Source organism: Clavispora lusitaniae, assembly GCF_014636115.1.
Source record: "Clavispora lusitaniae strain FDAARGOS_655 chromosome Unknown tig00002663_pilon, whole genome shotgun sequence".
Classification (NCBI taxonomy): domain Eukaryota; kingdom Fungi; phylum Ascomycota; class Pichiomycetes; order Serinales; family Metschnikowiaceae; genus Clavispora; species Clavispora lusitaniae.
The window spans coordinates 1,304,557-1,331,992 of NW_027093982.1; the positions used below are offsets into that span (position 1 = coordinate 1,304,557).

Consider the following 27,436-nt stretch of genomic DNA (forward strand, 5'->3'; position numbering starts at 1 on the left):
CATTACCGTATTAGGAAGTCAACCTTCCTCCAATGAAATCGCAGAGTACCATTTCCGAGCTCGTTGGCGCGAACACATAGAAAAGGTTGATTTTTTTCCTGGAGTTCTATACCTTCGTGTTTCCAGAAAAAGACAAATGGCTATCGTCAACAGAATTGTCACTAGAGCTGCTCGTCCAGCTTTCTTGGCTGCTCGCTCTCCGTATGTGATTATCCAAAGCACATTATTTCTTTCTTGAATCGTTTAGTGAAATTATCCTGACTCCTTATTGTCGAATGCACCCATCGTGTGGCAGCAACTACCAAGAAGAATGAAATAAGAAATGATTCCAGATCTCGAGATCTCTAGGTATAACCTTCCTTATTCTCTAGAGTCAGTTTCAATCGCCCGTGAACCACTTTCCATTCAAGATAGAAGTGCGTAAAAACTAAACATGTTACTAACTATTCAGAATTGGTGTTCGTTTCTTGTCCACCCCAGTTGAGCCAAAGGAAAAGGCTAACTCTATCATCAATGCCTTGCCAGGTAACAGTCTCATTTCTAAGACCAGCATCTTGGCTACATCTGCCGCTGCTGCCGTTTACGGTATTTCTAACGAGTTGCTTGTCATCCATGACGAAACCATCTTGGTCTGTACATTTGCCGCTTTCACTGCTTTGTGCGCCAAGTTCATTGCTCCATTGTACACTGAGTGGGCTGATGGCGAGATCAAGAAGGTGAACGACCTCTTGAACGGCTCTAGAAGCAAGCACGTTTCTGCTGTCAAGAACAGAATTGAGTCTGTTTCTCAATTGAAGGATGTTGTTGCCACCACCAAGCAATTGTTTGAAGTTTCTAGAGAAACCGCTAAGTTGGAAGCCGAGGCTTTCGAGTTGAAGCAAAAGCTTGCTGTTGCTCACGAGGCCAAGGCTACTTTGGACTCGTGGGTTAGATTTGAGCAACAACAAAGACAATTGGAGCAGGAGCAATTGATCAAGTCTGTTTTGGACAAGGTCAACAAGGAGATTGGTAACCCTAAGTTCCAAGAAAAGGTCTTGGCAGAGTCCGTTGCTGAGGTCGAGAAGATCTTCTCCAAGGCTTAAACACCTAGAACGAATACTTATTATAAGAATGAAAAGTTTATACGGGGAAAATATATATTCCACAATGTGCATACTGTCTGCTAGACAACCGAATCACTAAGCAATAAGGTATTTTTAAACATGCGTTTCTCAAATCCATAGATAGTTTTTCGCTATTGGCTCCCATCGTAGGTCAGTGAATTATAGATAGGACCTGACTAAGTGGTGAGCAGGCGTCCATAAGTGAAGCGAATTATCATCAGCTACACTGGCAATCATCCAATCTTCATGATGAGAGAAATCGAAATCGTTTACACCAAGCATGTGGCCCTCATGGTTGAAAATTAGTTTGTGCTCATTGGCCACATCATGCAACTTTACCAGTCTGTCCCCGGAGGAAGAGCCCAAGACGCTATGGAACTTAGGATGCCATTTCAATTGCGTGATTGCATCTGTATGGGGTGTGAATCTGTACAAGCATTCTGAGGGAGACCGAATGTCCCGCAATTCGATCTGTCCATCTCCATGCCCCAAAGCAATGCAGAAGGAATTACTTGGATTGATACTCAAGCTGTTCACGGCAGAACCCGTTGAAAAGCTGACGGATGGATCACTCTTTCTAGAGTCGTGGAGTCGGACCATGCCATTATCGTCTGCACTGAGAAAAAAGGAGTCATGTGTTGGAACCCATTCAATGTCGTTGATGCCAACGCCATTGAGAAAGTCCCAGGACAGGAAGATGCGATTCTCCAGTCTCGTCGCATAGCTATCTCGTATGTCATACAAGCTTATGACTCCATCCATAGCACCTGCAACTGCAACACCTTCTTTCTGATTGTTCCAATCAAAGGCAAAAATGTCTGTAGTAGAAGGGTGGGCATTGTTCACCAAGCGTAGCTGTGGCTCGTTGATTTCTTTTTCGCCAATGAGTGTCTTGATAGTAGAGTGTTTGGTACGATTGTAAACCAGTAAATGGCCCAAGTTATTTGCACTGGCTATCACGTCTGGGTTCTGGGGCATATACTTCAATTTGTTCACATCTCCCAAATGGTTGATAGTTTGATTTACGTGGATTTTATTCTTGGAGATGGTAGACAACTCAAACTCTTCTTTCTCTGTTGAGTAGTTCCACTGTTCAATGTTGATGCATTTGTTAAGGTTCTGGTAGTACGGGAGTTGGTGGATAGAAATAGAATCCACAGACTGGCCCAACGTGAATGTTCCTAAAAGAAGCCGCTGAAAGGCTAACTGAGATGAAGGCGACGCTGCTATCGAGGCCTCGGTCACTTCGTCATTGACATTATTTTCTTTATTTTCGAGGTCAGGAAAAAACAGGACGCTTAGCGACGGCCACAAGAGCGAGTTGGTGGATAGGTAGTCGTAGAGGAAAGGTGCATTTTTCTTGAACACTCTGTAGCGGTGCTGCGTTGACTTGTCAATTAGCGAAGAGGATCCGTTCTCGTTTTCATCCGCATCATGGATGACCTCTGGCAGATCTGCTGCCGGAAGATCTTCCATTGTTGGTGTAGATGATGATGTGAGATGAAAATGCGCGTTGCTTGAATCGCGTGTACTAGAAGTCATCACTGCGCAAAACCAGAAGGTATTTCTTTCTCCTACGAAACGAAGTGGAACTAGTAAAAGAAAAATAAAAAAAACGAACTTTTAAAGACATATTAGATTTTAAAATCATGTCGTTCACTCGCTTTCTATTAGGTTTTAACTCAGGATTCCTATAAATACATAAGACAGAGTATTTCGATGTCTCGTTCACATTAGCTGATGTTTCATAACTAAATGATTTTGCCACATGTTCAGTCACCTGAAATAGCCTTAATACTTGCAATTGAGTCTGAATCATCAGCAAAATTGCATATGTCCTCGATCACCTTGTGGAATTCTTGGTTGAAAAGAGGGCCCTCTGACGTCAAGAAATCACTCAACTCGCTCAATACAGAGTTGACGTGCTTGGAAGTAACGGAAGGAGAAGCATCTGTATCAATGAAATCGGTTGGTTTTGACTCCCGCTCACCATTGAGATCAGCCAAAACATCACTCAACTTTATGAGTTCTGAATAATTATCGTAGATGATGGACTTTTTCTCCAGCTCATGCTGATTGAGCCCATTAGAAATGAAGTTGCGGACCTTCAAAATCTGAACGATGTCCAGCAGCTCCACAAACTTATTTAATTGTTCAGGGTCACTCAATTGCCTGGCCTGCAAGCTGATTTCATTTTGTTGTGAATCGACGTCGTTTTCCTTTTCTTGTGCACTCTTTTCATCTCCGCCAGACTGATTATCCGCATTGCTGAGTTCCGTGCTTGTCCTTTTTGTCTCTGGATTAGCAGCATGTAAATGATAAAACTCTTGTAGCGCTTTCCGCCTCTCCAGTAACAGTCTTTGATTGGGCAGGTTCGAAAATGTGCTTGTGTCTGATAAGGCCGGCAGAGCCACAGGCGACTTAGACTTCTTAGATGGTTTTTTGTATGATAGTACTGGCGCTAGGTTGTCTGTATCTCCCATTTCAGTTAACGACAATTAGTTCAAGTAGACACTGGGGTCAATCCAGTATGGGCACACGTGACCAAAATACGAATTTTGTACTAGACAAGGTCCCATCTCAGATTCTCTGCCGTGCTTTGCAATATGAGTGAAGAAATTAGGCTAAATGATTCGAAGCTAGGAACAAAAGAATAGTATGTGTGTCCCTTATGTTCATCTTGTGAATATTACTAACGGACGAAGCTGGAACCAGTTTTATAAGACTGAGATCACAAATTTCAATGATAATGAAGAAGACTTGGGAGAATGCTGGTTTGACGACTCTGATGCCGAAAGGAAGGTGATCCAATTTTTTTGTGATCTCATCGAGAACAAGGAAATAGATTCAAATTTACTGGTTTGTGACCTTGGAACCGGTAATGGACACTTTTTATTTGAGTTGTACGACTCGATTATTGAGGAGGATATTGATGCATCTTTAGAATATCATGGAATTGATTATTCCCCCGAGTCTGTCCAACTTGCCATCCTGATTGCCAAAAAAAAATATTCGGATCAAGAGTTTGTTTTCGAACAAGTTGACTTTATTGCCAAAGAGTGTTCCTACTTGGAAGACAAGGCAGGAAAATTTGACGTCTTGTTTGACAAAGGAACATTGGACGCAATTGCATTGAACAATAGTCCTATTGAAGGTTTCGGATCCAAGATAGGTATCGACGTGTACCCTTCCCAAGTAACCAAATTGATGCATCCTGGTTCTTTACTCATAATAACTTCTTGCAATTTCACCGAGGAAGAGCTCATAAAACTAATCACAAAGGATGCAGCCAATGGGTTAAGCGTATGGAAGAAAATCGAGTATCCATCGTACGAGTTTGGCGGTGTCAAAGGTTCCACAATTTGTAGCATTGCATTCCGCAAGGACTGATGTTGGTTTATATTAACTATTTATCGTGACGTTTACATCTATTTCTTCGTGGTAGCCTCCTTTTCTTCAGTAACGGTCTTGCCCTCACCTTCTTTCGTCTCCTTCATTGTTTTCTTCAAAGCGTCAACTTGTTCAAGCAATTCGTCCCGAAGATTTTGATTGGCAAATTTGATGAGGTATTGAATTAGTTTTCCTTCAGAGGAAACATAATTAATTCTCGTATACTTTCCTGGAGCCAAGCTGGCTTCTAAGCCTTTAATGAACGTGGTTGAAGGAGTTATCTTGTAGTTTAAGATGACTCTCAAGAGCCCTTGAGACCGCATCACGAGCCTAATTTGAGATGGGTCATCAAGGGATTGGTTTAAATGTAGAGGGCCTAAACCACGCTCTTTCCAACCACCAGAAATATTTGTGAGATCCAATTCAAAAAGCTTAGCTGTAGCAGAGAAAATGGACTTTTCATTCTCCTCTCCAGTCTTCACTTCCTGAGCTTGCAAATCAATTTGTTTGTATTGTTGAGTAGATTTGGGGGTTCCTGTAGAGGTATCAGAGTTAGTTTCTTCTTGTTTCTCCTCCGGCATATCAAGGAATGACTTTTTCTTTGTGGAATTTTCAAAAGCATTGGAGAACTTTGAATTTGCACCAAAAGAGCTTCCGAAAGAACCACCAAATGAACTCGAGCTTGAGCCAAATTTACTCTCCGAAGCCTTAGTTTCTTCAGGCTTGGAGTCAAAAATACTGGGCCGATCTTTCATTTTGTCGAATATGGAAGCATTGCCAAATTTGCTAGTGGATCCAAAAACAGGCTTGTGTTCAACATGGGCATCATTTGTCTTGGACTTTGGTGCTTCGGATTTTGTCTCTTGTGTCGCGCCAGATGTTTCTTCATCTACCTTAGATTTGTCCTCATCCGCCTTAGCTTGGTCTTTAACATTCTCTTCAACTTCATCTGCATTGGAGTTTGTCTTGAGCTCGATATCTGACGTAGTCTCTTCCTTGCTATCCGCAGATACAGGAACAGAATTGCTTTCTTTTGTGTCTAAAGAGACGCCTTTAGACTTCTTTGGCTCTGGTTCTTCGGTGGCATCTAAACCACGCTTCAATGTAGGATTTTCTGGCATTCGAATTGAAGAAGAACCGGTGTGTTCTAAAGCTTAAAGCGCACTAGCATACATACACTACAAAGATTGAGCAAACATTTGAGTAAACGAACACAGAATAGTGGAGGGAAAAGTAACTACAAAATAGTTAGTTTAGGAGAAATATATGGTAGACTACACTCAACCGTTTGATATGTTTCAGTTCTGAAATCATAAAGCATTCTGAAGTTTCAAACATGTCTGTATAACCTTCGTACCCGAGTCCCTGCAGACAAAAGTACATAGAACGAGAATGGGATTATGGACAGAACATGGTGCAACAAGAAGCAACTGGTCGAAATGGTATGTTCTTCACGAGTGACGGGAATGCAAAGCTAACCATAGAGTGAAATTGGTAATCTTCAGAAGTTGCGGGCTACGCTCGAGGCTATTAGACAGACTACCGAAGACATACATCGAGACATTGTTTCCGCCAAAAAGAACCACGAGGCCATTGCAAAAGAAGCAGCTGTTACAAGAGAGGTGGTCAAACGGGTGTGATGGATCATACACGTTCGAAAAAGCGTATTAGAACTTGAACATGCTGTGCAATACAGTGAAACCTATCTGGGTAAGAATGTGTAGGGCTAGAATGAAGAGACTTGGGAGAGGGTGGCTCGCGCCTCATTAGAGGGAGAGGTGATAGAAAATATGCTATCAGGAACGTTAAGGTGGACCATGTACTGTTAACATAATTTTACTGCCAATAATGACATTGGCCTCTGCTGATACTGCGAATTAATGTACATCTCTTGATGGCTTTTGTAGGCCTTTTGACATTTTGCGGCTTAAGTAGCCTTGCTAGTGTTTGCCCTCTACTCAGTTTCGCATTGTTTGCATACACTATCCTTGTCCGCACTCCTCGCACATCTCTGCTTGGAACCCATCACCCATGTCATACGACAACAAGTGCACATGGGCAAGTTTGGACTCTGCCCTTAAGGAACATGTTATTCTCAAGATTGTTGGGACGTTGGAGTGCCTGGTGTGCTCCGAATTGATGCATGTACCGTTTCTTGCGTCGTGTGGCCACTCATTCTGCTATGGATGCTTAAATCTGTGGTTTGAATCCAAAGTCAACTGCCCTACGTGCCGTACAGACATGGAAACTCAGCCCGTACTAAACATTGTGCTCCGTGACGTGAGCAAGACGATTTCCGATGTGATCTTGGATACTTTGCAAGACGAAGCTCGCCAACTGTTGCTAGAAGCGCGGAGCGAGCGCATTCTGGAGTACGAAGACGATATGCGGCATGGCCGTTTGTTTGGCGAAGCATTCAAGTCTGCGCCGACACTTGTCGATACCTCAGACGGCGTACCCCGCTGCGGAAACTGCCACTGGGAGGCCCATGGCTCTGTGTGTTTGCATTGCGGTTCTCGTTTCCGCGTGCCACGACTGGATCTGTACTACGACCTGGAAGATGGAGACGCTTACGACGAAGATGGAGACGAAGTGGAACTCTTTGGAGTGGCGCAGGACGCATATGACTCGAACGACAGCTTTGTGGATGATCGTGAGATCGAGGAAGGTGAAGGGCTGGACATGGAGCTGGGGCTGGAGCTGGGTTTAGGGCGCGCCAGCCTGGGGCTGGAGGACAATGCGGAGCGCCATCTGAACGGCAGCGTGGCTAGCGCGCAAGAACTGTGGCAGGGCTTCGAGTCGCACGGGCCCCCGCACCGCTCGCCGCGCGCGTGGTTTGAGGATTCGCGCGAAGGTTCGCTCGAGTCGCTGCCAGGATTCTTTGGTGTGGACATGGAATCAGCCATGGATGAGCTCCATAACCGGCATGTGCTGACTTATATCGATGGCCACGCGGATGAGTCGGACGACTCTGGAGAATCTGTTGAGGAAATCAACCCTCGCAGGCGATATCACATTGTGGATCTGGACTCCGAGTGATGCCTTCGGGCGCTGATGTATGCTGGAGAAGGGAGGTGTGTACAACTGTTGAGTAATATAGTGTGTGCGGAAACAAGTGCTGCAAGACGAAGAGCGGGACACAGGAATGTAAATAGAGGGAAAATACGACAATTCTATGGAAAAGGCTGCAACATTTCCATGTTAGCCCAGCGGACAGCGTATGCTTGATTGATCCGTACAACAGTAAGTGCGGCTCATGACAGACAGAACATCAAGCGGATGTTTTTATGTGAATTGAGCAGTAATCTTAGCCACGCAAGCCATTTGCTAGAAGGAAGAGCAAAAGGGCCACGAAGTATCGTTACTCCAAAATTATCAAAATTACTGAGGCCAAGACTTGGTAGTTATTGCCAATGATACATTACTACTATCGAAGAAGTCCATATTACTAGCTCTTTTGAATCCAGTCCGCTCTTTTGAATCCAGTCCGTAACAGTTTCATTTAATTCCACAGTCAATGGCAAAGGAACCTCTTTATTCTTTTCGATTCAAAGCGTAAATTCGCATCATCTAATCAGTGTCTGCCGGGAGTGCATGTACAGTGTTCGTGCGCAGCCCACTCTTTCACGAGCACCCCATTGGCCGAAAAGTGCGCTGATGTTTCTAAACCCAAGTTGAACTGGTATCTTATTTCTCCCAACTACTAGCCATGGACCCACAAAGAGTTATCAGATTGCAAAAATTGTACCAAAATTCTAACAAGGAGTTGTGGTTGAGAGGACCACGTTCCAAGTTGCTTGTGTACCCATTCTACGCTTTGTTCACTGTTTCTACTTGCTGCAGCTTGTACTACACTGGCAGAGCCGTGGCCGGTCTTAAGGACGAATAAATGTTGTCCGTCCCCCTCGAAGAATATTCCACTTTGATCTGTCTATGTGATTTGTATAGACGAATGCATTGGTTAAAATGACATTTTTGTAGGTGTTTGCAACTCGCATACGCTGTTTCTTACAACCAGGAGACATGGATTACATCCTGTTTATTCTGACCGTGTTCTTATGCTTGTCCTTTAGCTTGCAGTTTTACTTGGGTAGAGCTTCACATTCATTCAAGCCATTGTGCAACGCAACGGCACTACGCTTTTTCTCTTATGAGGCACATTATAAATATGATTTGCTACACTTTTTCTCCATTACCGTTTCACTCACGGAATTTGTTTTACTGTTCTCTGCTTTGTGTTTTGTGTCTGGTAATTTCTTACTTGATGGTATTCTATGTCCTGCTAGAATCACCTTATACTCCACTGTCCCACTGTGCAGTCTGATCAATTTACCCAACACTTCGTAGCCTGTTCGTCTTTGATCGACAATCAACCATGAACAGCTTAATGGACCTCCCGAAGGAGGTTTTAAACAGCTTATTACAGTTCTTGCCACAGGAACTGCTTCTTAATCTAGCACTCACTAACTTTCATTTTTACGAGCCATGCCTACGCAAGCTCTACAGAAAGTTGGTAATCCAAGTGGATCCAGTCTTGAAGTACGAAACCAAAGACCATACAAGGCAAAGAATGGACCACATACATCTGAGCTGTACCACTATCTCAGGTTTCGCTTCTGTCTACATGAACAGACATGCCCACTTGCGAATGCTCGCTGCTAAATTGAAGACCATGATCATTTCAATCACCACCAATCCCGCCTTGGCGACTTACATTGAAGAAATTGACGTGTGTGGGCTGCTTGATTCTGAAGTAGCGGCTTTATTGAAACAATTGCTCGACCTATTGGCTTCTGTCCCTAATGGCATCCACAAGATTTATATTGCAGATGCCAAATTGAGAAGATCTTTGGGTTATCACAACATTGTGAAGTCTTTTGCCCTCACATGTGTCTGCATTGAAGGCCCTCAGGACCTTGGTCATTTAAGTACAAGCTTTCCCGATTGCCAAGAGATTATTGTGATGAACTATGATGGGGGAGCTCCGCTTCCAGCATCTGTGGTCCCTGTCATGGAAAAGCTCATTTCCCTAAGGATTCGGAATGATCCAAACGTATTTTCAAAATTCACTGAGGCTCTCCTTAAGTTGTGTAGTAGGGTTCCCTTTGTCATGAAACACTTGAAAACGTTCAATGTTGTACAAACCCATGATAATTATGAACAACAATTTCCTTACATCGACTTTGAAACGCTCGAGAACTTACAAATCTCTCTTGGATGCAACAATGCAACCGGATGCGACCAAAAATGTTTAGAGCTTGGCTTGTCCCGCTATAATATGCTCAATCCGAAGCGGCTTTCGTTTATTCAGAGTTCAAAGGCATCATTAAACTCGCACAAGTATACCGAGAAATGGGATCTCACAATCTTTCGGTATGTGAAGGATATTGTGGAAAGTTCAGATTCTCTCTCTTATCTCAGTATTCGTCACAATGTTCCTGATGATGGCATTATAGACGATGGTTTCGAAGGCAATTACATCCGGAAAGTGAAGCTTTACACTCTTCTTTTACCCAATCTTTTGGCCACAATCCAAAGGCATGTGGTGAACTTGGTGCTTCCTAATCTAGTTGCCAGCTTAGCTTGCTATGAGCAGCCTATGAACACTTTTCTTTGGAACGGGTGTCAATGCCCACACTGCAAAAAGTATTTGGCAAAGTTGGACAAGTTCATGCTTTACCACCGTTACTACAATCGTGAAAAGGCAGTTTTCAAGGATGTTTTGACAACACAATTAATGCGTTCGATTAGTGAAGTGCTATGTGATAGGATAGATGATGATCCAAATTTGGGTGATTTGTTTTTGCTTACGAAACCCATGAGGAACGTAACTTGGGACTTCCATAGCAGCAAGTTTTCCATTCCACTTCTTTGTTTACCTGTTAAGAACTATGAGATGGGCTACTTCGAGGATGAAGCAGACGAAAAAGCGGAGCGGGCTCAGCGTTTTTTTGACGCAGAAGATAAGCAAAATGACTGTATTTTTCTTCACCAGGAAAAGTTTGTTCCAAACTACCTGATTGTCATTTCTCATTACTTAAACGATATAATTCGGCGTATGATTAACTTGAATAGAGGAGATGCAGAGGATGTGAAAATTGGCGACGTTAAAGACGAAAATGATGGCTTCACTAGCTTGAGAATCAACAAAATGTTGGTCAATGGCATAGATTACAATTTTGACCATGAGATTAATGGCACAATCTTCTACGTGAATTCATACGATGATACGAATGATGAATACTAATATATATATGTATATGTATATATAAAACAATGTATTTCCATAGAGCCTTCGTTGTATTCCAGTCCACGCTCAAGCGCGATTTATCACCTCAAAGCCAACAAGAATGTGGTAACGAGAATGAAACCTATTCCTCTCCGGCAAGTACGGCAGCATAAATTTCTCCTGATAAAGAATTCTCATTAACCATAGATTATATCACTTCCGGAGTGTGAAGTTGAGATACCTTTACTTTGCACGAACGACGCAAATGTGAAGTTGAGGAGCAGTTTTTGTATACTTCTTTTCGAAGACATCAAACTCAAGAAAGATTTTTACTTGAGGCTTCTACCGAGAGCAACTGACTTAGTCGTATTTGAATGTGGTCGCTCGATACCTATATCGACAGCGAATGTTCCGAATGCCTTGATTATAAAATGTGCTTCACATGGAGACCTATTGAAGAATCTACATGATATTCTTGAAGATAGAAGCCTGCTGCTCAATGATCACTTCATGAACACTCTAGTGATCGAAAATTTATCTTCATTCTACTGGACTCTCCGTTGTAAGAAAGTTGCAGATCGAATTCATTGGTATGAACAGTTGCACCGCGTTCTCCTAACTATAAGAGACGAGTACAAATGCAACATACTAGTGACAGCATGGGACAACAACTATGAACGTGGGTTCAATGTGAAAGAGCGGTGGTCAGGACAACCACAAAAACTAGATGACCTCACATACATGCCACTAACACTTTATCAACGTGTTGAACACGTCTTTGCGTTCCAAAAGGGACGAAGTTTCATGTTCAAGGAAAACAGATGGGTGTTACTACTAAATGGCGAGGAGTCACATGGGATATAATGGAATAGGAAATTGAGCTACGACACAAGACAAGTGTTTCTCAAATTTTATTGTAGATGTAATTCGTAAAGCAAAGAGCAAGCCCCAGCTAGTGATGATTCCCGAATGAATAGATATAGACGCTTTTACATAACAGTCAAGTCGCCAAACTTCTCCTTGTAGCTTGGCACTTCCCACTTACCGTGTTGGATCATGTAGTTGACCTTCTCGTCCAAGTCAGGTCTGGCCTTGGCAATGTCATCAACGGTCAATTGGTCGAATGGTCTGGCACCTTCAATGTCCTTCAAAGTAGCTTGCAATTGCTCAATTTCAGCCAAAACAGACTTTTCGGTCAACTTGGCGTTTTCAATGGCCTTTTGCTCGAAAATGTCAATGGTCTTCAAGGTCTTGGAAACGTCGTAGGTGGTTGGCTTGAAGCCAGAAACAGCCTTTTCGATTTCATCAACAACCTTGGTGTTCTTCAAAACGCTTCTGTAATGTTCAAAGTCAACCTCGGTGGATTGGGAAGTCAAGGTTTGGTGTTCCTTCTTGGCTTCGTCGTTTCTCTTCTTGAAGGCAGTCAAAGAGGAGGCGGTGGAGCCGGTCAAACCCAACTTGGAGATGACCTGGGCCCAGTTCAACTTAGTGGAAGCGCTCTTGGCAACAGCAGACATGTTTGAATGAGTTTGAAGTGGATGTGGAAACTTGAGCTTGGGTTCCGGTGTATTTTTTTCGGTTTGTGAGTACGATTGTGGTCGTGCACAACACATCGCTCCAGCTCGGGCATCCAATTGGCCAATCAATTCGCACCCGCTCTCGCCATAACTGGAACTTGTTGTAAGCTCTAATCTCTGATAGTAAATTTATTTGGAAAAAGGTAACTTACACTGATAGTGGGGCTACCACTATTTTTATTACAATGCCTCCTTTAGTGGGATTATACAGTCAGTCAGTGAGCCGAAATCACAGAGAAGTATACTATTCCTGAGTTACAGAAAATTGTAAATTGATCAGAAAGCATTGAGGGTTCAATGTCAAGCCATTATGCAAACAGTCTTCTTCAATAGTCTGAAGCTTTAAATTACATCCGTTTTTTTGACTAGCCAGGAATTAACGTAATATCCGGGCCTTCGCTTCGCGACCTGTATGCACATATTCTGTCAAGTAGACCGTGGTGTTTGGGTGTTCCAGATCAAGACACATTTGCATAGTGGACATAACGACTGTGCCCCCCCTTCAGATTCCAAATTGCACAATGGCTCCCCAAATGAAAGGGTTAACGCAGTTCATAGTGGACTTGCGTAACTCGAATAACGCGGAAGAAGAACGGAAGCGCATCAACTTGGAAATAAGCAACATCCAAAGTAAGTTCGCCATTTCAAACCTCAACTCATACCAAAAGAAGAAATATGTTTGCAAACTTATCTATATCCACCTCCTCGGGTTTGAAGAGGATACCAATTTTGGTCTTAAGCAGGCGTATGCCCTTGCCGAGTCTTCCGACTTTCTGGAAAAACAGTTGGGATATCTTCTGATTTCCATTCTCTTCAAACGAGACGCGACAAATCCCCTGGCATACATTGAAGGTCTCTTTGAACAGACACATGTTCACCTTTTACGGGATTTAAAGATTGACAAAGAAGCTGTCAATTGTTTGGCTTTACAATTCATTGCATCAAATTTTAATGTCATGATCCATCTGTTGTCTATGGGCTCAGCCGGAAGCAGTACGATAGGCATTTATGGCCAACAGTGGCTGGATTTGATTGACATGGTTTACGGATTCTGTGTTTCCCCGGTTTCCAGTATTCGAAAGAAGGCCCTCATAACGCTATTGGTGATGATTAAAATCACTCCAAAGGTTATCACGATTAATGACAATTGGATTCCGCGTCTCTTGGCTTTGTTAGACGATGCGAACCCTAGTGTGGTTTTAAGCGCCATCCCACTAACGAAATACCTAACCGACGTCAAACCACAATACATCAAATCCATTCTTCCTACTATCGCTGCTCGCCTTGAAAGATTAGTGGTCAATCGTTCCTGCCCCTTGGAATATCTATTCTACGACATTCCTGCTCCATGGCTAGTAACCAGACTTTTGCAATTGACAGAGCACTTCCTCTTACCCTCAGAGGATCTGCGGAACGTTGCATTATCTGTGAGTGAGTTAGATTCAGAAACACTCTCAAAGCTTCGAAATGTGGTTTCTACTAGTATCCAAACTGCCACAGGCCCAAGTAATGGGCAACCTGGTAGGAATTCACAATCATCGATTCTTTTCCAAGCTGTTGCTCTCGCTTCATTGCTAGATGCCTCTTCGAGTGCTATAGAAGGTGCCGTAGGAGCTTTGATTTCTCTTCTTGATTTCCCGGATACAAACTTACGGTATTTGGTTTTAGATGCATTGACTAAATTGTCGGCTAGATCCAACCCCAAGGCATCATTCAAGGACCATATGGAGAAGATTTTCGCTTCTCTTTATGATAGAGACGTTTCAATCAGAAGGAAGACCGTTGATTTGCTGTACACCATGTGCGAGCCACTGAACTATGGACAGATTGTATCAAAGTTACTCGATTATCTACCCGTATGCGATTCGACCCTCCGAAACGAAATTTCTATAAAGGTCGCAGTTATTGCTGAAAAGTATGCGAGTGACCCATTGTGGTACGTTTCAACCATGCTCCGGTTGTTATCAATTTGTGGCAACTCAAAACCAAATTCGGGAGATCCTGGAACAGCGAGTGAAATTTGGGAACGTATTGCTCAGATCATAGTCAATAATGAAGACCTACAAAAAATGACAGGAAAATACATCATGAACACTCTCAAAAAACCTAAAGGATCTATCCAAGACGGCTTGTATAAAGTTGCAGCTTTTGTACTAGGCGAATATGGGCATAAATTAGCTGAAAGCGCGGATCAAAACAACCATTTCACACTTGAAGTCCAGTTTACCGCTCTCATGGAAGCATACTTCAATGCCTCATTGTCTGCGCGTCCTCTTATCATGAGTGCATTTATCAAGTTCATCGTTAAATCCCCCAACGAAGACTTTGTTCCTGATATTCTTGATTTATTCGAAGCAGAGGCACAGTCTTTGGATCTTGAAATACAGACACGTGCTCATGAATATTTAAAAGTGGCATCTTATATGGTCAGTGGTGATCAGAGAGATATAGAATTCGCCAGAAGCATCGTCGCACAAATGCCGCCTTTCACTAGTAAACGCAATAAGTTGCTTAACCATTTGGGTAGCGTTAAGCATATCACGGAGCGGTCATCTTCCACAGTAAATGTGCTGAAAATTCCTAAACTTAAAGTCAAAACTACAGGCCATTCGTCTTCCAATGATTTGAGTGACGTTGAAGATCTTTCCAACATTACCGAAGACGACTTAGATCCGTTCCACGATCCACAACCAAGAGCTCCGCAGCTTTCGCCAAATTGGTATGCTGGATATCATCGGATGTTGCAGTATGATGCAGGTATATTTTATGAAGACCAACTTGTGAAAATCACCTACAGAACTATTAAAGAAGGGCCAGACATAAGTATAATCTTCACAGTTATTAATAATGCTTCCAAAACGACCGATGCAAACATAACGGCATTCACAGTCTTAGAGGTCTGTAACATGAGTCAAAAGCATCCCGAAAAATACGCTATTAATTTGGTCAAGGTTCCCGATCCTACAATTCCGCAAAAGACAACGTTGGAATTGAAAATCAAGGTCCGCGAGGTTCTCGAGAATACCGAGTGTCCTATCATATGCTTCACATATAAGTGTAGCGGTTCATTCAACAAGTTGAACCTCAAGATTCCTATCGTCCTCATAAAAACCTTGTCCGGAACTAGTCTCAGCTCCTTAGAAGATTTCAGAAAGAGATGGCTTCAAATAGGGGAACTTTTGGGAACTGTGGAAGGCGAGAAGAAGGGTGTTATCACTACAAATCATCGGTACACTTCGGCCAACATGGTTAGGATGATTCAAAGAATAGGTTTTGCCATTGTCCACTCCACACCCGACAACGCTGAAGGAGTGTTGGTTATGGGGGCTGGCATCTTGCGTACGCTCAAGTCCAACTACGGTTTGTTGCTTACAATCAAAAGTACAGATGTCATGGGCAGGCTGTTTGATGTTGCTGTCCGAAGCACAGGTGGAGGCGTTCTGGAAATTATTTTCCAAACGTTGAAGGAAATGCTTGAATCTAAATAACGGATTCGGTAGACGATGACGGTGATGGCACAGCAATGTATTGTGCATACGTATTGGCGGGGAAGGTAAGAGTCGGACACATTCCGCATTTAGTATACAATCTCAGAGTTATGAGCATAAGATCTGAATACTATGGGGCGAAGACGTATTTTCGAGATGCTAGGCATTGTAATTTCCCATTGAGGTTATTCCCGATTTGAGATCTTTACCCTTTTGGGAAAGTCCCTCGATGAATCTATCTCTATATGCACCACCCAACCAAGATGCCTTTAGCCAGACGGCAGATGAAATGAACTTTTCCAGACATAAATATGGTTAGCTCGCTAGGAAGAGTTTCAAAAGAAACGCTAGGGTGTTTTTTTCCTTTCTTACTATTTTTCATTTCTCCTTTTTGAAATGATGGCACTACACTGGCTGGTTGTGCTTTTCGCAGCTATCAACTTTGTTATAGCGGCACCAGTCACTTTGACTACAGTTACGGCTGTGACCAATGCTGATGGCTCGACTTACGTTTTTGACGGGAATTTAGCACCAACAGCGTCGGCAACGATAGCCGCAGAGGCTACTTCTTCTTCAACTCCAAACCAGAGCGATGATACACAGACTCCAACATCTTCCCTTAGCTGGTCCGGTCTTTTCAGCCTGTTTGGTAATTGGCTTTCGTTGCTTGACAACACATTGAGCACGTCTGCTTCGAAGCCAAAATTCTCCTGGTCTTCACTTCTTTCTGCGCTTCTCGGACTGTCTGACAACGAGAACTCAAATACTCTGAACACCTTGACGGCCAGTACGCCCTCTAGTACGAAACAAAAAACAACCTCAACGTCTTCGGAAGAAACTCAAGCACCATCATCGACATCTGTTTCAGATGATGGTGGGGATGGTGATTTTGCACAGAGCATTCTACAGTCACATAATAAGTACAGAGCTGCACATGGAGCTAAAGCGTTGTCGTGGTCGCAAGATGCCTATAACTACGCTCAAAACAATGCCGACTCTTACGATTGCTCGGGTGTCTTGACGCATACTCATGGGAAGTTTGGTGAAAATTTGGCTGCTGGGTTCTCGAGCGGGCCTGCAGCTGTTGATGCTTGGTACAGTGAAGGGAAAACATTCGACTATAATCTGTACAACGAGTATAATCACTTTACTCAAGTTGTGTGGAAGTCAACGACTCAATTGGGCTGTGCTTATAAGGATTGCCGCTCGCAAGGCTGGGGGTTGTATGTGATCTGTGAGTACAGTCCACCAGGAAACGTAATCGGGCAAGAGAAGGACAATGTGCTGCCCTCTTAAGATTATTCTGTAGACCGTTGCTCTATTGCTCTATATACATTATAATCTTCCAAAAATGTTATGCATGACTTGATTAGTGGCGGTTAACCGTATGGATAAATGGCAACTTGGGGTAGTAACCAGGCACTCTGGATGCGCCCAAAGTATTCTCTAGTTTCACATCCCGTAAAAGCTGTTTGACACCTTGCTGGTTCAGATTATGTTGATTGGTAACGTCTGCCACTTGTTTAGCAAATGCCTTGTTTCGAAGCACTTCGGACACAGCTTTCTCTAGATCTCTCTCGACAAGTAGAATGTCTTCAGAAGTGGCAGCGCATGCAGCAAACCGGAAGAACCAAATTCCACTAACTGCAGATATATCCAGAGCCAGCGGCTGAGGTAGAACACTGTGTAAAGCTGCAAACAAAGTGCGCTTGATAAACTTTCTGTTTCTGATTCGCAGAGCAGCAGTGCCAAAAGGAGTAGGCTGTGATTTGAAGAAATTTAGGGTTTTGTACTTGCCTGAGTATTTGGAGAAGAGAGCCAGAAGATCAGGGTCGTTTAAAACCGGCCCGCTGAAGTTGGTAAACGTGTACGCTATGTTGGATTTGCGGGCCATACAGACATGGTGCAGAGCGGGAAAGAATTTGAGGGTGAAGAATTTGTTTTGGACGACAGTAGGCAAAGTTCGCCACATCCGTTTGCGGTCCACATAACTATAAGCGGCAGAGTCAATACCACGGATGTCTGTGGCCAACCTTGGAAGCAGCTTGTTAGTTATGTGCGGCAAATCTCTCCATGAGGACAGTCGACTAAATACGGGCTTTTCCAATGGCCGGAAGGGAGTTGATATGTGAGGATTTGGCCGTACTGAAGGGATGTTCTTGAGTATCATGGGCAGTCGATTGTATGTATAGCAGATAATTCAGTCAACTTGTGTGGATGCAATGACAAAGTGGAAACGGATTGGCTAGGGTACGTAACAAGGCAAAGATTTATTGGCTCACATGTACGACGAACACTGTTTGTGGCCACGGAAATAGAAAGGTGGGAATAACCGTAATTGAGGCAGATGGCCGTCTTTGAGCGCGCCTCCGCATGAAGGTGTGAACATTGGAACACCCATTCGCACTGAAGTGATTCAAGCCTTAGTCTTCTTCTATAGTAGGCGCCCATAAAATGACTCTGTTATCAGCACTGGCAAACGATAGGAGTTTTGGATTGAAGGCTAGAAGCTTACTTGGCCCAAGAGCACTATCCATTTTCCGCTGGGGCCGAAGTGTCTTGTCTGCGCCTATTGTCTTAACACCCGCAAGATCAAAGATCGCTACATAGCCCTGTGGTGAACCAGCAAGGACAAACTTTCCATCAGGCGTAAAGCATGCTGACCCTGCGGCCGCGTAGTCGAAACCTAGCCATGCTTCATGCCGTTCTTGTGTCACCGAAAGCCGCGCCACAAGTTTACCCAGAAAAGCGTCAAGCAAATAGTGCTGCGACGAGTCTGTGGCCACAAGCACGTAGCGGCCGTTATTTGAAAACTCTAGCTTAGTGTAGCGTTCCTTGTTAGAAGAAGGGATGTCTGCCACGGCAAAGGCACCGCGTTCGTAGTTGGAAGCGTCGTAGAGCGAAACGGAGTGGCCCACAGCCACCGCAAAGACGATGCCATGCGGGTCATACGCCACACACGCCACGCCGCCTACAGAAATATTGCCTGCGGGTTGGGACGTGCGCAAGTCCCAGGTCTTGACGGTGTGGTCCGCCGAAGCAGAAAGAAACATATCGGTCACTGGATTTACCTCCAACGCCAACACCTGGTCCTTGTGGCCTTTGAAATAGCGCAAGTAGCTTTTTGTGGCTAGCGAAAGATACCGGATAGAATGGTCGGCCTCCTCGTGAATAACGGGCGTAGACGCGTAAAGACAGTTGAGTTCGTTATTGGTAAAGCGTGCCAAATGGGCACCGTATTTCTGCAGCTGAATATCCTTATGGCGCACACCTTTATGGAAATCATACAATTGAATAGATTTGTCCACGCCTGCGGAAACAAGATACTGGCCCGAAATATCAAAGTCAAGACTGGTGATGGAGGCGTCCTCGTGGAACAGAAGGCTCTTTGCTGGCTGGAAAGAACCAAGCACATCAACATTAAGCGCTAGACTGGAATGTGATCGGCGAGACATTGTAGCAGGACTTTTAGAATCAAGGACGTCTGGGCGTATGTGCGTTTTTCTATCTCTGTGATCGCAGTGAGATCTGGAGTAACATGTAGATGCACGCTCATCAGAACGAGACGATTACGGTAACATTGAAATGGCTATTGAATGCCCGGGCAACATGGAATGGAGCATCCCATTGCTAATTTTGTTTTCTTTCTTTTTTTGCTTTGTTTCAGTCAATATAATTTCGCTCAATTGATTTTCTTCATAGCACTTGCAATACTCCCGTTGGTAAGATGAGTACCAGGACCACAAATAGAGGCAACAACACGAACCAACTAAAAAAGGAAAAAAAAAAAAGAATGGGGAAACATAAATAAAAAAGTCTCAACATCAGATCTACAGTCTCTGTTGACTAGCCTTTATTCTCTTTCATAGTCCGTAATTAGACATCGTGAAGAGCCAGTTAGAACACCTCAAGCAGCAATAGTTCTCCTACAAGTATAGACACCTTGATGACCAACGTAGGTTCCTCCATCGACTTTGGCGAATTTACGCAGCCTTTTGACCTAGAGACTTTTAATCTCTCCTCCGTTCTTGCTTCGCATACTTTTTCCGTACGTACGCGAATGTATCTGAGCCAAGCCTCGATTCAGACAACGTATACCACTGTTAAATGCGTTTTATTCCATGTCTATGATCTTATTTGACAGAACCATCTACAATTGCAACCAAGGCTTTCTTTAGGTGAACTTTTGATAAATCAACCAAGCCGATTTGCCGATTCGCTAATCGTCACGTGCACGTCCACGCATGCCCCTATATAGCGGGTATAACCCTGAATCTTGAGAGACAAAGCCCCGAAGTTCCGCATTGTCCACCATAGCCGATTGCATTGTCAGAAAAATATCACATAACATAATATTCCCACCCGCTCAAACCAATTGACATGACTGTTCCGTTCAAAGTCAAAGCTCTTTACGAGTACTCGTCAGAGTACGATGATGACTTGAACTTCTCTCCTGGTCAAATCATTACCGTCACCACTATCGAAGACGACGAATGGTACTCTGGTACTTACGATGGTAAATCGGGGATGTTTCCAAAGAACTTTGTTGAGGCTATTGATGAGTCCGCAAATGTGACCCAGAATGTGGAGAAACCTCAAGCGAGCGAGCCCTTGCCACATTCACAGGTGGAAACGCAGCATCAACCTCAAGAAGCAGAAGCTCCCGCTCCAATTACAGATTCCGCAACCAAAGAAGCATCTACAGCCCCAGTAAATGCTACATCAACCACAGAAACCAATCTATCAGTTGAGGACACTAGTGTTGGAGAAAGTCACGTCACCAATTCGTCCAAGCAACCTTCGGTATCGACAAAAGTTCCTCTACCAGGAATGACTCCTCAGCCGCGAGATGACCCATATGCTATCAAGAAGCAATTTTTTGGAGCAGGAAAATCATCATACGTGCCTCAAATAAAGCCTCGGGACCAATCCAATCTCGTTGCGCACACACATAATCCTACGGTCCCACCAACTGAGGTTGTACGCGAGCACGACCCGCATACTCAAGAGGAGGAAACTGAAGAGCCAAAAATGAGCTTGAAGGAAAGAATTGCTTTGCTTCAGCAAAGACAGAAGGAAGAAGCGGAACGCGAAGCTGCTGCACTCAAACGCAAAGAGGAACGGAAGAAGAAAGCGGAAGAGGAGAAGGCAGAGAGACACAAAAAGGCTTCTGTATCTAGAAATACTACTGGAAATTCTCATGAACACGCCGATGCCGCAGATACGTCTTTACACGACGAAGATTCTTTTGTTGACGCCTCCAAGGACCCGTTGTCACATCAAGATACCGAAAGTCTTGATCATGACGCAAACTTCGTTGATCCAGATGTTCCAGAGTATCTGGAAGACGCAGACGAGAAGGAAGAAGATACATTAGGAGAAGAGCCCGAAACGGAAGACAGGGAAGAAGGAGAGGAAGATGAAGAGGAAGAGGAAGATGAAGACGAGAAACGTAGAAGACTTGTGGAGAGAATGGCCAAAATTTCTGGCGGAAGAAATATGTTTGGAATGATGGGTATGCCAACGCCATTCGGAGCCCCGGCTCCTGCGTCCAAACCTAAAAACGCCAAGAAGGCTGTGGAGGTACCTGTCGAAAAAGAGACTATCACGGAAGGGGCTCCTATGGAGATCTCAGAAAATAACGTTGGAACCACCCGTGCTCCTTCTCCACCAGCCGAGGCGGCACTGGTTTCACACAAGGCTCCTGAAGCTCCACTCGAACTGACTCAGCAGCAGAGAAATCTCGAAGCTAAAAATGTTCAAACATTACAGTCGGAAGACGATTTGAGTGTTTCCAAAGAGGACAGCATGGAAATCGTGGCAGATAGCTCAAGTGAGGATGAAGTGACAGGATACGACGCGGATGAAGATCTCTCAGATAGAGGAACAATTCCGAAGTTTGAAGCGAAAACAGAAGGAGTCTCCGCCCGTGTTCCACCTCCTGTACCCTCTGCAATCCCTCCCCCTTCTCGAACAGCACCTACTGTGCCGACTGCATCGAGCGTCCCAGACGTTCCCGCAGTCAATTCCAGTTCTCCTCCTCTGGTAACTGTACCACCCGTTCCAATTGTTCCTCCTGTTCCTACTACCGAAAGAAGTGTTCCTGAGCATACTACAGCTCCTCCTGTTCCTGGTGAAGCTCCAGCGGTTCCTAGTATGACTGCACCTCCTATTCCTTTTTCAGATACTAGGGAACGAAAACAACCTCCTCCGGTACCACATGTGACAACAATGCCGGAAGAACATGATAGTAAACCACTGCATCATGATGAACCCGGTATTCCTAGCCATCACGCCCCACCTCCACCGCCGCCCACCTCTGTACCAGCGCCACCAAGAACAAGTGTACCACCACCAATACCGACGCACGCTCCCCCTCCACCCACAGGTCACGTACCGCAAGTTCCATCAAGCCCAATTCCTCCTCTTCCTTCCTCTTCCGTCCCACCCGTTCCACCATCAGCACCTGTTCCACCATCAGCACCTGTGCCACCTTCAGCACCTGTCCCTCCTCATGCAACCTCAACACCATCTGGTTTACATGAGCGTACTCTTCCCGAAGAGGAAGGAAATCTTTCCAGTGAAGAGGATGAACAAGAGGCCTTCGAAGATGGTCACGAGAATTTCGAGGGCGCAGGAGATACTGGGTTCGTTGCATCTGGAATTCAAAAGTCACTGACATTCACTAACGCTGGGGCAATCCCAACTACAAAGCCCGTGGCTAAAGCTTCTACTACTAGTAGCTTTGGTAGAACTTCAATTGACAGTGTTGGCAGATCTTTGAGTTCTCGTGAGAACAAACTGGAAATTTCTCAAGCTGAGCAAAGTGCCCCTCTCTTGAAAGCAGAATTGAATAGTCTTTCTGAGACCTCTGCTTGGTGGACTCGCGATGCCATTCCTGACAGTTTGGAGCCAAAATTAGGTAACGACCTTATCTTCGAAGTAGACACGCATGAGATTCAGAAAAGATCGAACAAGCTCGTTATTTACAAGGACTATTACTTTTTATTCCACGATTTATCTCAAATTGTGTTGGAGATGCAGTTCCTGGCCGTTGACCCGCGAACTTCTGTTATTGTTAATAGTCTTTCGGTGAATCCGGCCCCACAATATCGCAAGGACCTATTGCACAAATTGACTGCGGTATACAGTGATGACGTGGTTGATGTATCAACGAAGTTAGTTGGCGCCAAAGTTGCATCCGGTATTGTTGGCAATGTCTTCAGCCATGTCCAAAAGAAACATCCTCAGTTGTTGATGCCCATTGGCGAAAAGTCTTACGGTGTAACCGTTTACAGAAATGTTAATCATCATGTCACAATGACCGATGAAGTCAAACCGGGTGACATTTTGTGCATGAAAAACGCTAAGTTCGCGACCAAAGCCTTAGGTGGCCTTGGAAACAAGCATGTCACTATAGGAGAAGGAAATTCAGTTTACTCAGCGGTGATCACCGAGTACGATCCCAAGAAGGATAAGTTTAAGGTGCTTGAATGCGACAAAAGTGGCGTCGTCAAAAAGGAAAGCTACAAGCTTGGTGATATGAAGAGTGGAAGAGTTCGCGTTTTTCGTTTAGTCGATAGAGGCTTTATCGGCTGGTGAGCATAATTGTACGAGAAAGAAGCCAAGCAATGTGTGTACAGTATTTTTTTTTTCTTGAATCACTCCATACGTGGATTCGATGCATTCTTCGTCTACTCCTTCTAATAGCAAGAAATATGACATAGGCCATACTGGAGCAATTAAGCAAACAAGTGTGCATGAAAACACATATTGTAATTCCATGCACCCCTTAAGGTGAGGAAACTTCCGTACATTTTTGTAGTCGCGGCCCCCACAGAGCGCCATAGGTTGCTTCTTTCAATTTTCACTCAATCAACGCTATCGTTTTTTCCTCGTCAGTGAACCTCTTTGTGATTCCTCGCAGAAATTACAACGGTTGGGTTTCAATTGGCATATCTGATATAGAAATCTACTTGCCGTTATGCTGATTGTTCAACGTGGATCGGACTTTGTCTTGTGTGTCCATTCACCTAAAGACAAGGATGAAAACACACTCAAGTCACTCATTGATACCTTAGGTGACAATGGATTTGAAATTGAGTCGCGCCCCGGTCCTGATCCGGAGGCAGATGCCCTCCTTTTCATTAAACTAGACCCTAAACGTGTCGATGAGCTTATCGAGAAGGACTTGGTGAAGAATTACGAGTTTGGTGTCACTTGCAAGAATGACACGAAGCCGGAAAGATCACGGATTATTTATTCTTACTTGACACACCCAAAAGAATGTGGAGGTGTGGGAATTGTGCCCGGTAAAGGGAAATGGTCTGCTATCCACTCCATCACTCCAATAGCAGGCTACTTGAGCGACAAGTCTTTGCTTAACACTGCAAAGAAAAACTTGCAATCTACTGAGCTTGATACCACTCATTTTAGAAGGGTGTATGGAACTGAAGTGGCGTTGTACTTTGAGTTTTTGAAGCACTACATATATGGCTTGGCTGTCTTATCTGTGTTTGGTATCATTGCCTTCTTTAGATCCAAAAATTACTCCTTGACATTTTCCTTTATTAACATGTTATGGGGTACTGTTTTTATGATATACTGGAAAAGAAGAGAGAGATACGTTGTGAATTTTTGGGGCGTTCAGAATTCGCATAATGTGGATAAGAATGATGCTGAGCTTACTGCTTTGAATGAGAAACTGGTTGATAAATCTACTCTCAAGGAGAGAAGAAAACGTGACAGTGTAAAATTTGCTAAACAGTTAGCCTTTATTCCCGTTGCTTTGGTCTTTGTGGCTATTCTAGTCACATATCAATTGTCGTGTTTTGTGTTGGAAATTTTCTTGTCTGAAATTTATGATGGTCCAGGAAAAAGCCTCCTCACATTGACTCCTACGGTTTTGATTTCAGTGTTTGTTCCCATCTTGACTATTGTTTACAATCTTGTTGTTGACAAGTTCTTGGACTGGGAAAACTATGACAACGACTATGAAAAGAACGATTCATTTGTTATAAAGACCTTTGTTTTGAATTTCTTAACAGGTTATGTGCCATTACTCATTACCTCATTCGTCTACTTACCATTTGCTCACTTGATTCAGCCCAACTTGCCTCATATTCAAAGAATCCTTGCTGAGAATGTTAACAGCAACCGTTACGTCTACAAGTACTTAATCAAAGTCAAGTCTCAACAGGAATTTGTTATGAACCAAGAAAGGTTGAATTCTCAATACTTCTATTTCATTGTTACCAACCAAGTCATTCAGTTTGCTATGAAATATGGGTTACCTCTCGTAATGGCTCCAGCCATCAAATTCGTGACAGAAAAAATCAAGGGAGATAAACCAGTTGTCACAAAGGATTCTCCTGAAGAGAAAGAATGGCTAGAGACTGTTCGTACCACAGTTCAATTGCCTCAACATGATGTGGGTAATGATTTTAGGGGTTTGGCATTGCAGTACGGCTACCTCATGCTTTTTGGACCTGTTTGGACTTTGGGTCCTCTTGTGTCATTGTTTTTCAACGTTATTACATTCAAATTAGATGAATTGAAGTTGGCTAACGGCAAATATTTTAGACCTCCTGTGCCAAAAAGAGTTGACTCAATTCATCCTTGGGACCTTGCTCTTTTGTTGTTGACTTGGATCGGCTCCATTATTTCACCAATTGTGACTGCCTTCTATCGCCATGGTACAAAGCCACCAAAACCATTGGGACAATTTGCATTGGACAAGGCAAGTGTGAATATTTCATCGACATTGGTGTTAGTGGCAATCTTTTTTTTGTCCGAGCATTTATTTTTCATCATTTATGTGTTTGGAACCAAAATCTCAAACATGTTGGTTTCAGATAAGGAAGTTGAGAATGACTTCGTTGATCAGGATATTAAATTGAGAAGGGATTTTTATCACACAGAGCTCAAGTCCAAGCATAGTCCATCCGCAAAAGAGTACTATAAAGAAGCAGAAAAAGCTGCCCTGTCTTCTTATCAGAAAGCTTCTAAAGAGAATTCCTCTTTGAAAAACAGAGCAAAAATAGCTGACACCCCGGAGCAGAAGGAAACAAGGAGAGAATTGACAAACAACATGAATGAAGGAGACAAGATTATTGAAACCATCGGGGACAACGGAAAACCCACATTGGCTATAATTGACAATAATAAGCATTTCTCTCCAGATTCAGATGATAAACCAGATACAACATCTGAGAAGAAGGACAATGAAAAGGCATCCGTAGCGGTGCCAAAATCATCCAGTGAACATGAGAAAGTGGCAAAGGCCTCGTCAGAGAAAGAACCGGAATCATCACTGGAAAGTTCAAAGCAAGTCAAGGAAGGCGAAGCAATTGATGACGAAGAAGAAGGAGGTGAAGATGAGGATGATAGTGTAGCTCTGTCTTCACTGAAGAAAGTCTCTAAGAGAAAGAGCTTGAAAAAATTATTGAAGAGAAAGTGAGAGAAGACTATGATACTTAGAACCAACATTAAGGAAAAAAAAAAAAAGAAAAGAAAAAAAAAAATTGCTAAAATGTTATTTCTCTGAGATGAATTATATTAAGTATGTATTGTCTTCAATGGCCGTTGTTAGGAGGTCTTGCCTCGAATATTGAAGTTCCGACCCTCACGCTCGAAGATCCTTGAGATATAGCTGTAGTGAAATCGTTACTCATTCCCATACTCAATTGTAAATCCAAAGAAAATTTCTCATCTAAGGTCTTCTTGAGTTCAGCCAACTTTGCGAAATCTTGATTCAAACCGCTTTCAGACGTAGATTCAGCAAAAGAGCCAATGGTCATGAGTCCCTCAAACTTCAATTTTTTACATTCAGTTTTGTTTGTGAGAAAGTCAACTGTCTCATAAATCTCCTCCATGTTCTCTAAACGGTAACCAGCTTTCTGGTCTTCAGATGAAGTGTTGATTTGGAGATAAACATTGATAGGGGCAAAATCAACAGCTCTTCTTGCATTTTCTAACTTCTTGCACTTCTTCAATGCATCTATTGTCTCCACGGCATAGAGATTGTCGATATCTTTTGCCAAGTCTTTGCATTTGCCTGTTTGTAATGAGCCAATAAAATGCCACTGGATATCCTTAGGAAGTTCCTTGGCCTTTGCGGTAAGTTCTTGGACATAATTCTCACCAAAATGACGAACACCGTGGTTATACAATGCCATGATATCAGAAGATGGCTTCAATTTAGACACTGCCACTAGCCTGACTGGTTTGGATGTTTCAGCATTCTTTACTTTGCTCAACACACGCTCATAATTTTCAACAAGCTTCGCCTGTCTCGCTGGATCCACCTCAGGGTATGACATGGTTGAGTATTTGTAAACTGATCGAAAAAAATGGGAGTTTGGTCTTAAGAATCGGATCATATGAATGGAATCAAGATCTCAAATGGCTCATAATGCGCGCTCACATCCATACACCATTCCTAAAAGTCTATACCAGTCCAAATGTTTCCACTACTTAGTTACATCAAATCACACACCCATCATCAGATATGAATCGCTTCAAGCCTTAAGCAATTCTGTTTCACATGCATATAAAACAAAAAATATAAAAAGAAAGCTCCGCGACGGGGAATTGAACCCCGGTCTACCGCGCGACAAGCGGTAATTCTAGCCACTAAACTATCACGGA

The 27,436-nt window shown here is 43.5% G+C and overlaps 15 protein-coding genes and 1 non-coding gene across 16 annotated transcripts; 8 read left to right on the forward strand and 8 right to left on the reverse strand. All coding sequences in view use genetic code 12, as the record gives it.

Annotated features, from left to right (window-relative positions):
• Positions 1-136: 136 nt before the first annotated feature.
• Positions 137-1,082, forward strand: ATP4 (F1F0 ATP synthase subunit 4; the record flags this gene model as incomplete). Its single annotated transcript, XM_066102469.1, has 2 exons — positions 137-201; positions 452-1,082. 2 exons carry the CDS (start codon positions 137-139, stop codon positions 1,080-1,082), a joined length of 696 nt encoding a protein of 231 aa, XP_065958233.1.
• Positions 1,083-1,262: 180 nt separating this feature from the next.
• Positions 1,263-2,645, reverse strand: FOB63_005208 (uncharacterized protein; the record flags this gene model as incomplete). Its single annotated transcript, XM_002617109.2, has 1 exon — positions 1,263-2,645. One exon carries the CDS (start codon positions 2,643-2,645, stop codon positions 1,263-1,265), a length of 1,383 nt encoding a protein of 460 aa, XP_002617155.1.
• Positions 2,646-2,875: 230 nt separating this feature from the next.
• VPS51 (Vps51p) lies at positions 2,876-3,586 on the reverse strand (the record flags this gene model as incomplete). The annotated part of the gene is made up of 1 exon (XM_002617108.1): positions 2,876-3,586. The coding sequence occupies one exon, from the start codon at positions 3,584-3,586 to the stop codon at positions 2,876-2,878; it is 711 nt and encodes a 236-aa protein (XP_002617154.1).
• Positions 3,587-3,709: 123 nt separating this feature from the next.
• On the forward strand, positions 3,710-4,493 carry FOB63_005210 (uncharacterized protein; the record flags this gene model as incomplete). Its single annotated transcript, XM_002617107.2, has 2 exons — positions 3,710-3,759; positions 3,809-4,493. The coding sequence occupies 2 exons, from the start codon at positions 3,710-3,712 to the stop codon at positions 4,491-4,493; spliced, it is 735 nt and encodes a 244-aa protein (XP_002617153.2).
• A 38-nt stretch (positions 4,494-4,531) lies between these two features.
• Positions 4,532-5,614, reverse strand: FOB63_005211 (uncharacterized protein; the record flags this gene model as incomplete). The annotated part of the gene is made up of 1 exon (XM_002617106.1): positions 4,532-5,614. One exon carries the CDS (start codon positions 5,612-5,614, stop codon positions 4,532-4,534), a length of 1,083 nt encoding a protein of 360 aa, XP_002617152.1.
• Positions 5,615-6,524: 910 nt separating this feature from the next.
• FOB63_005212 (Ring finger domain family protein) lies at positions 6,525-7,532 on the forward strand (the record flags this gene model as incomplete). The annotated part of the gene is made up of 1 exon (XM_002617105.1): positions 6,525-7,532. The coding sequence occupies one exon, from the start codon at positions 6,525-6,527 to the stop codon at positions 7,530-7,532; it is 1,008 nt and encodes a 335-aa protein (XP_002617151.1).
• A 1,336-nt stretch (positions 7,533-8,868) lies between these two features.
• FOB63_005213 (uncharacterized protein) lies at positions 8,869-10,740 on the forward strand (the record flags this gene model as incomplete). The annotated part of the gene is made up of 1 exon (XM_002617103.1): positions 8,869-10,740. One exon carries the CDS (start codon positions 8,869-8,871, stop codon positions 10,738-10,740), a length of 1,872 nt encoding a protein of 623 aa, XP_002617149.1.
• A 971-nt stretch (positions 10,741-11,711) lies between these two features.
• Positions 11,712-12,335, reverse strand: ATP7 (F1F0 ATP synthase subunit d; the record flags this gene model as incomplete). Its single annotated transcript, XM_002617102.1, has 1 exon — positions 11,712-12,335. One exon carries the CDS (start codon positions 12,333-12,335, stop codon positions 11,712-11,714), a length of 624 nt encoding a protein of 207 aa, XP_002617148.1.
• Positions 12,336-12,820: 485 nt separating this feature from the next.
• FOB63_005215 (uncharacterized protein) lies at positions 12,821-15,787 on the forward strand (the record flags this gene model as incomplete). The annotated part of the gene is made up of 1 exon (XM_002617101.2): positions 12,821-15,787. The coding sequence occupies one exon, from the start codon at positions 12,821-12,823 to the stop codon at positions 15,785-15,787; it is 2,967 nt and encodes a 988-aa protein (XP_002617147.2).
• A 396-nt stretch (positions 15,788-16,183) lies between these two features.
• Positions 16,184-17,083, forward strand: PRY1 (Pry1p; the record flags this gene model as incomplete). The annotated part of the gene is made up of 1 exon (XM_002617100.1): positions 16,184-17,083. The coding sequence occupies one exon, from the start codon at positions 16,184-16,186 to the stop codon at positions 17,081-17,083; it is 900 nt and encodes a 299-aa protein (XP_002617146.1).
• Positions 17,084-17,156: 73 nt separating this feature from the next.
• FOB63_005217 (uncharacterized protein) lies at positions 17,157-17,957 on the reverse strand (the record flags this gene model as incomplete). Its single annotated transcript, XM_002617099.2, has 1 exon — positions 17,157-17,957. The coding sequence occupies one exon, from the start codon at positions 17,955-17,957 to the stop codon at positions 17,157-17,159; it is 801 nt and encodes a 266-aa protein (XP_002617145.2).
• Positions 17,958-18,210: 253 nt separating this feature from the next.
• Positions 18,211-19,242, reverse strand: SWD2 (WD-repeat containing protein; the record flags this gene model as incomplete). Its single annotated transcript, XM_002617098.2, has 1 exon — positions 18,211-19,242. The coding sequence occupies one exon, from the start codon at positions 19,240-19,242 to the stop codon at positions 18,211-18,213; it is 1,032 nt and encodes a 343-aa protein (XP_002617144.2).
• Positions 19,243-20,167: 925 nt separating this feature from the next.
• On the forward strand, positions 20,168-23,389 carry BBC1 (Bbc1p; the record flags this gene model as incomplete). The annotated part of the gene is made up of 1 exon (XM_002617097.2): positions 20,168-23,389. The coding sequence occupies one exon, from the start codon at positions 20,168-20,170 to the stop codon at positions 23,387-23,389; it is 3,222 nt and encodes a 1,073-aa protein (XP_002617143.2).
• Positions 23,390-23,771: 382 nt separating this feature from the next.
• Positions 23,772-26,246, forward strand: IST2 (Ist2p; the record flags this gene model as incomplete). Its single annotated transcript, XM_002617096.2, has 1 exon — positions 23,772-26,246. The coding sequence occupies one exon, from the start codon at positions 23,772-23,774 to the stop codon at positions 26,244-26,246; it is 2,475 nt and encodes an 824-aa protein (XP_002617142.2).
• Positions 26,247-26,361: 115 nt separating this feature from the next.
• On the reverse strand, positions 26,362-27,168 carry FOB63_005221 (uncharacterized protein; the record flags this gene model as incomplete). The annotated part of the gene is made up of 1 exon (XM_002617092.1): positions 26,362-27,168. One exon carries the CDS (start codon positions 27,166-27,168, stop codon positions 26,362-26,364), a length of 807 nt encoding a protein of 268 aa, XP_002617138.1.
• A 196-nt stretch (positions 27,169-27,364) lies between these two features.
• FOB63_005691 lies at positions 27,365-27,436 on the reverse strand. The gene has a single exon. It is a non-coding gene; the product is annotated as a tRNA-Asp (tRNA).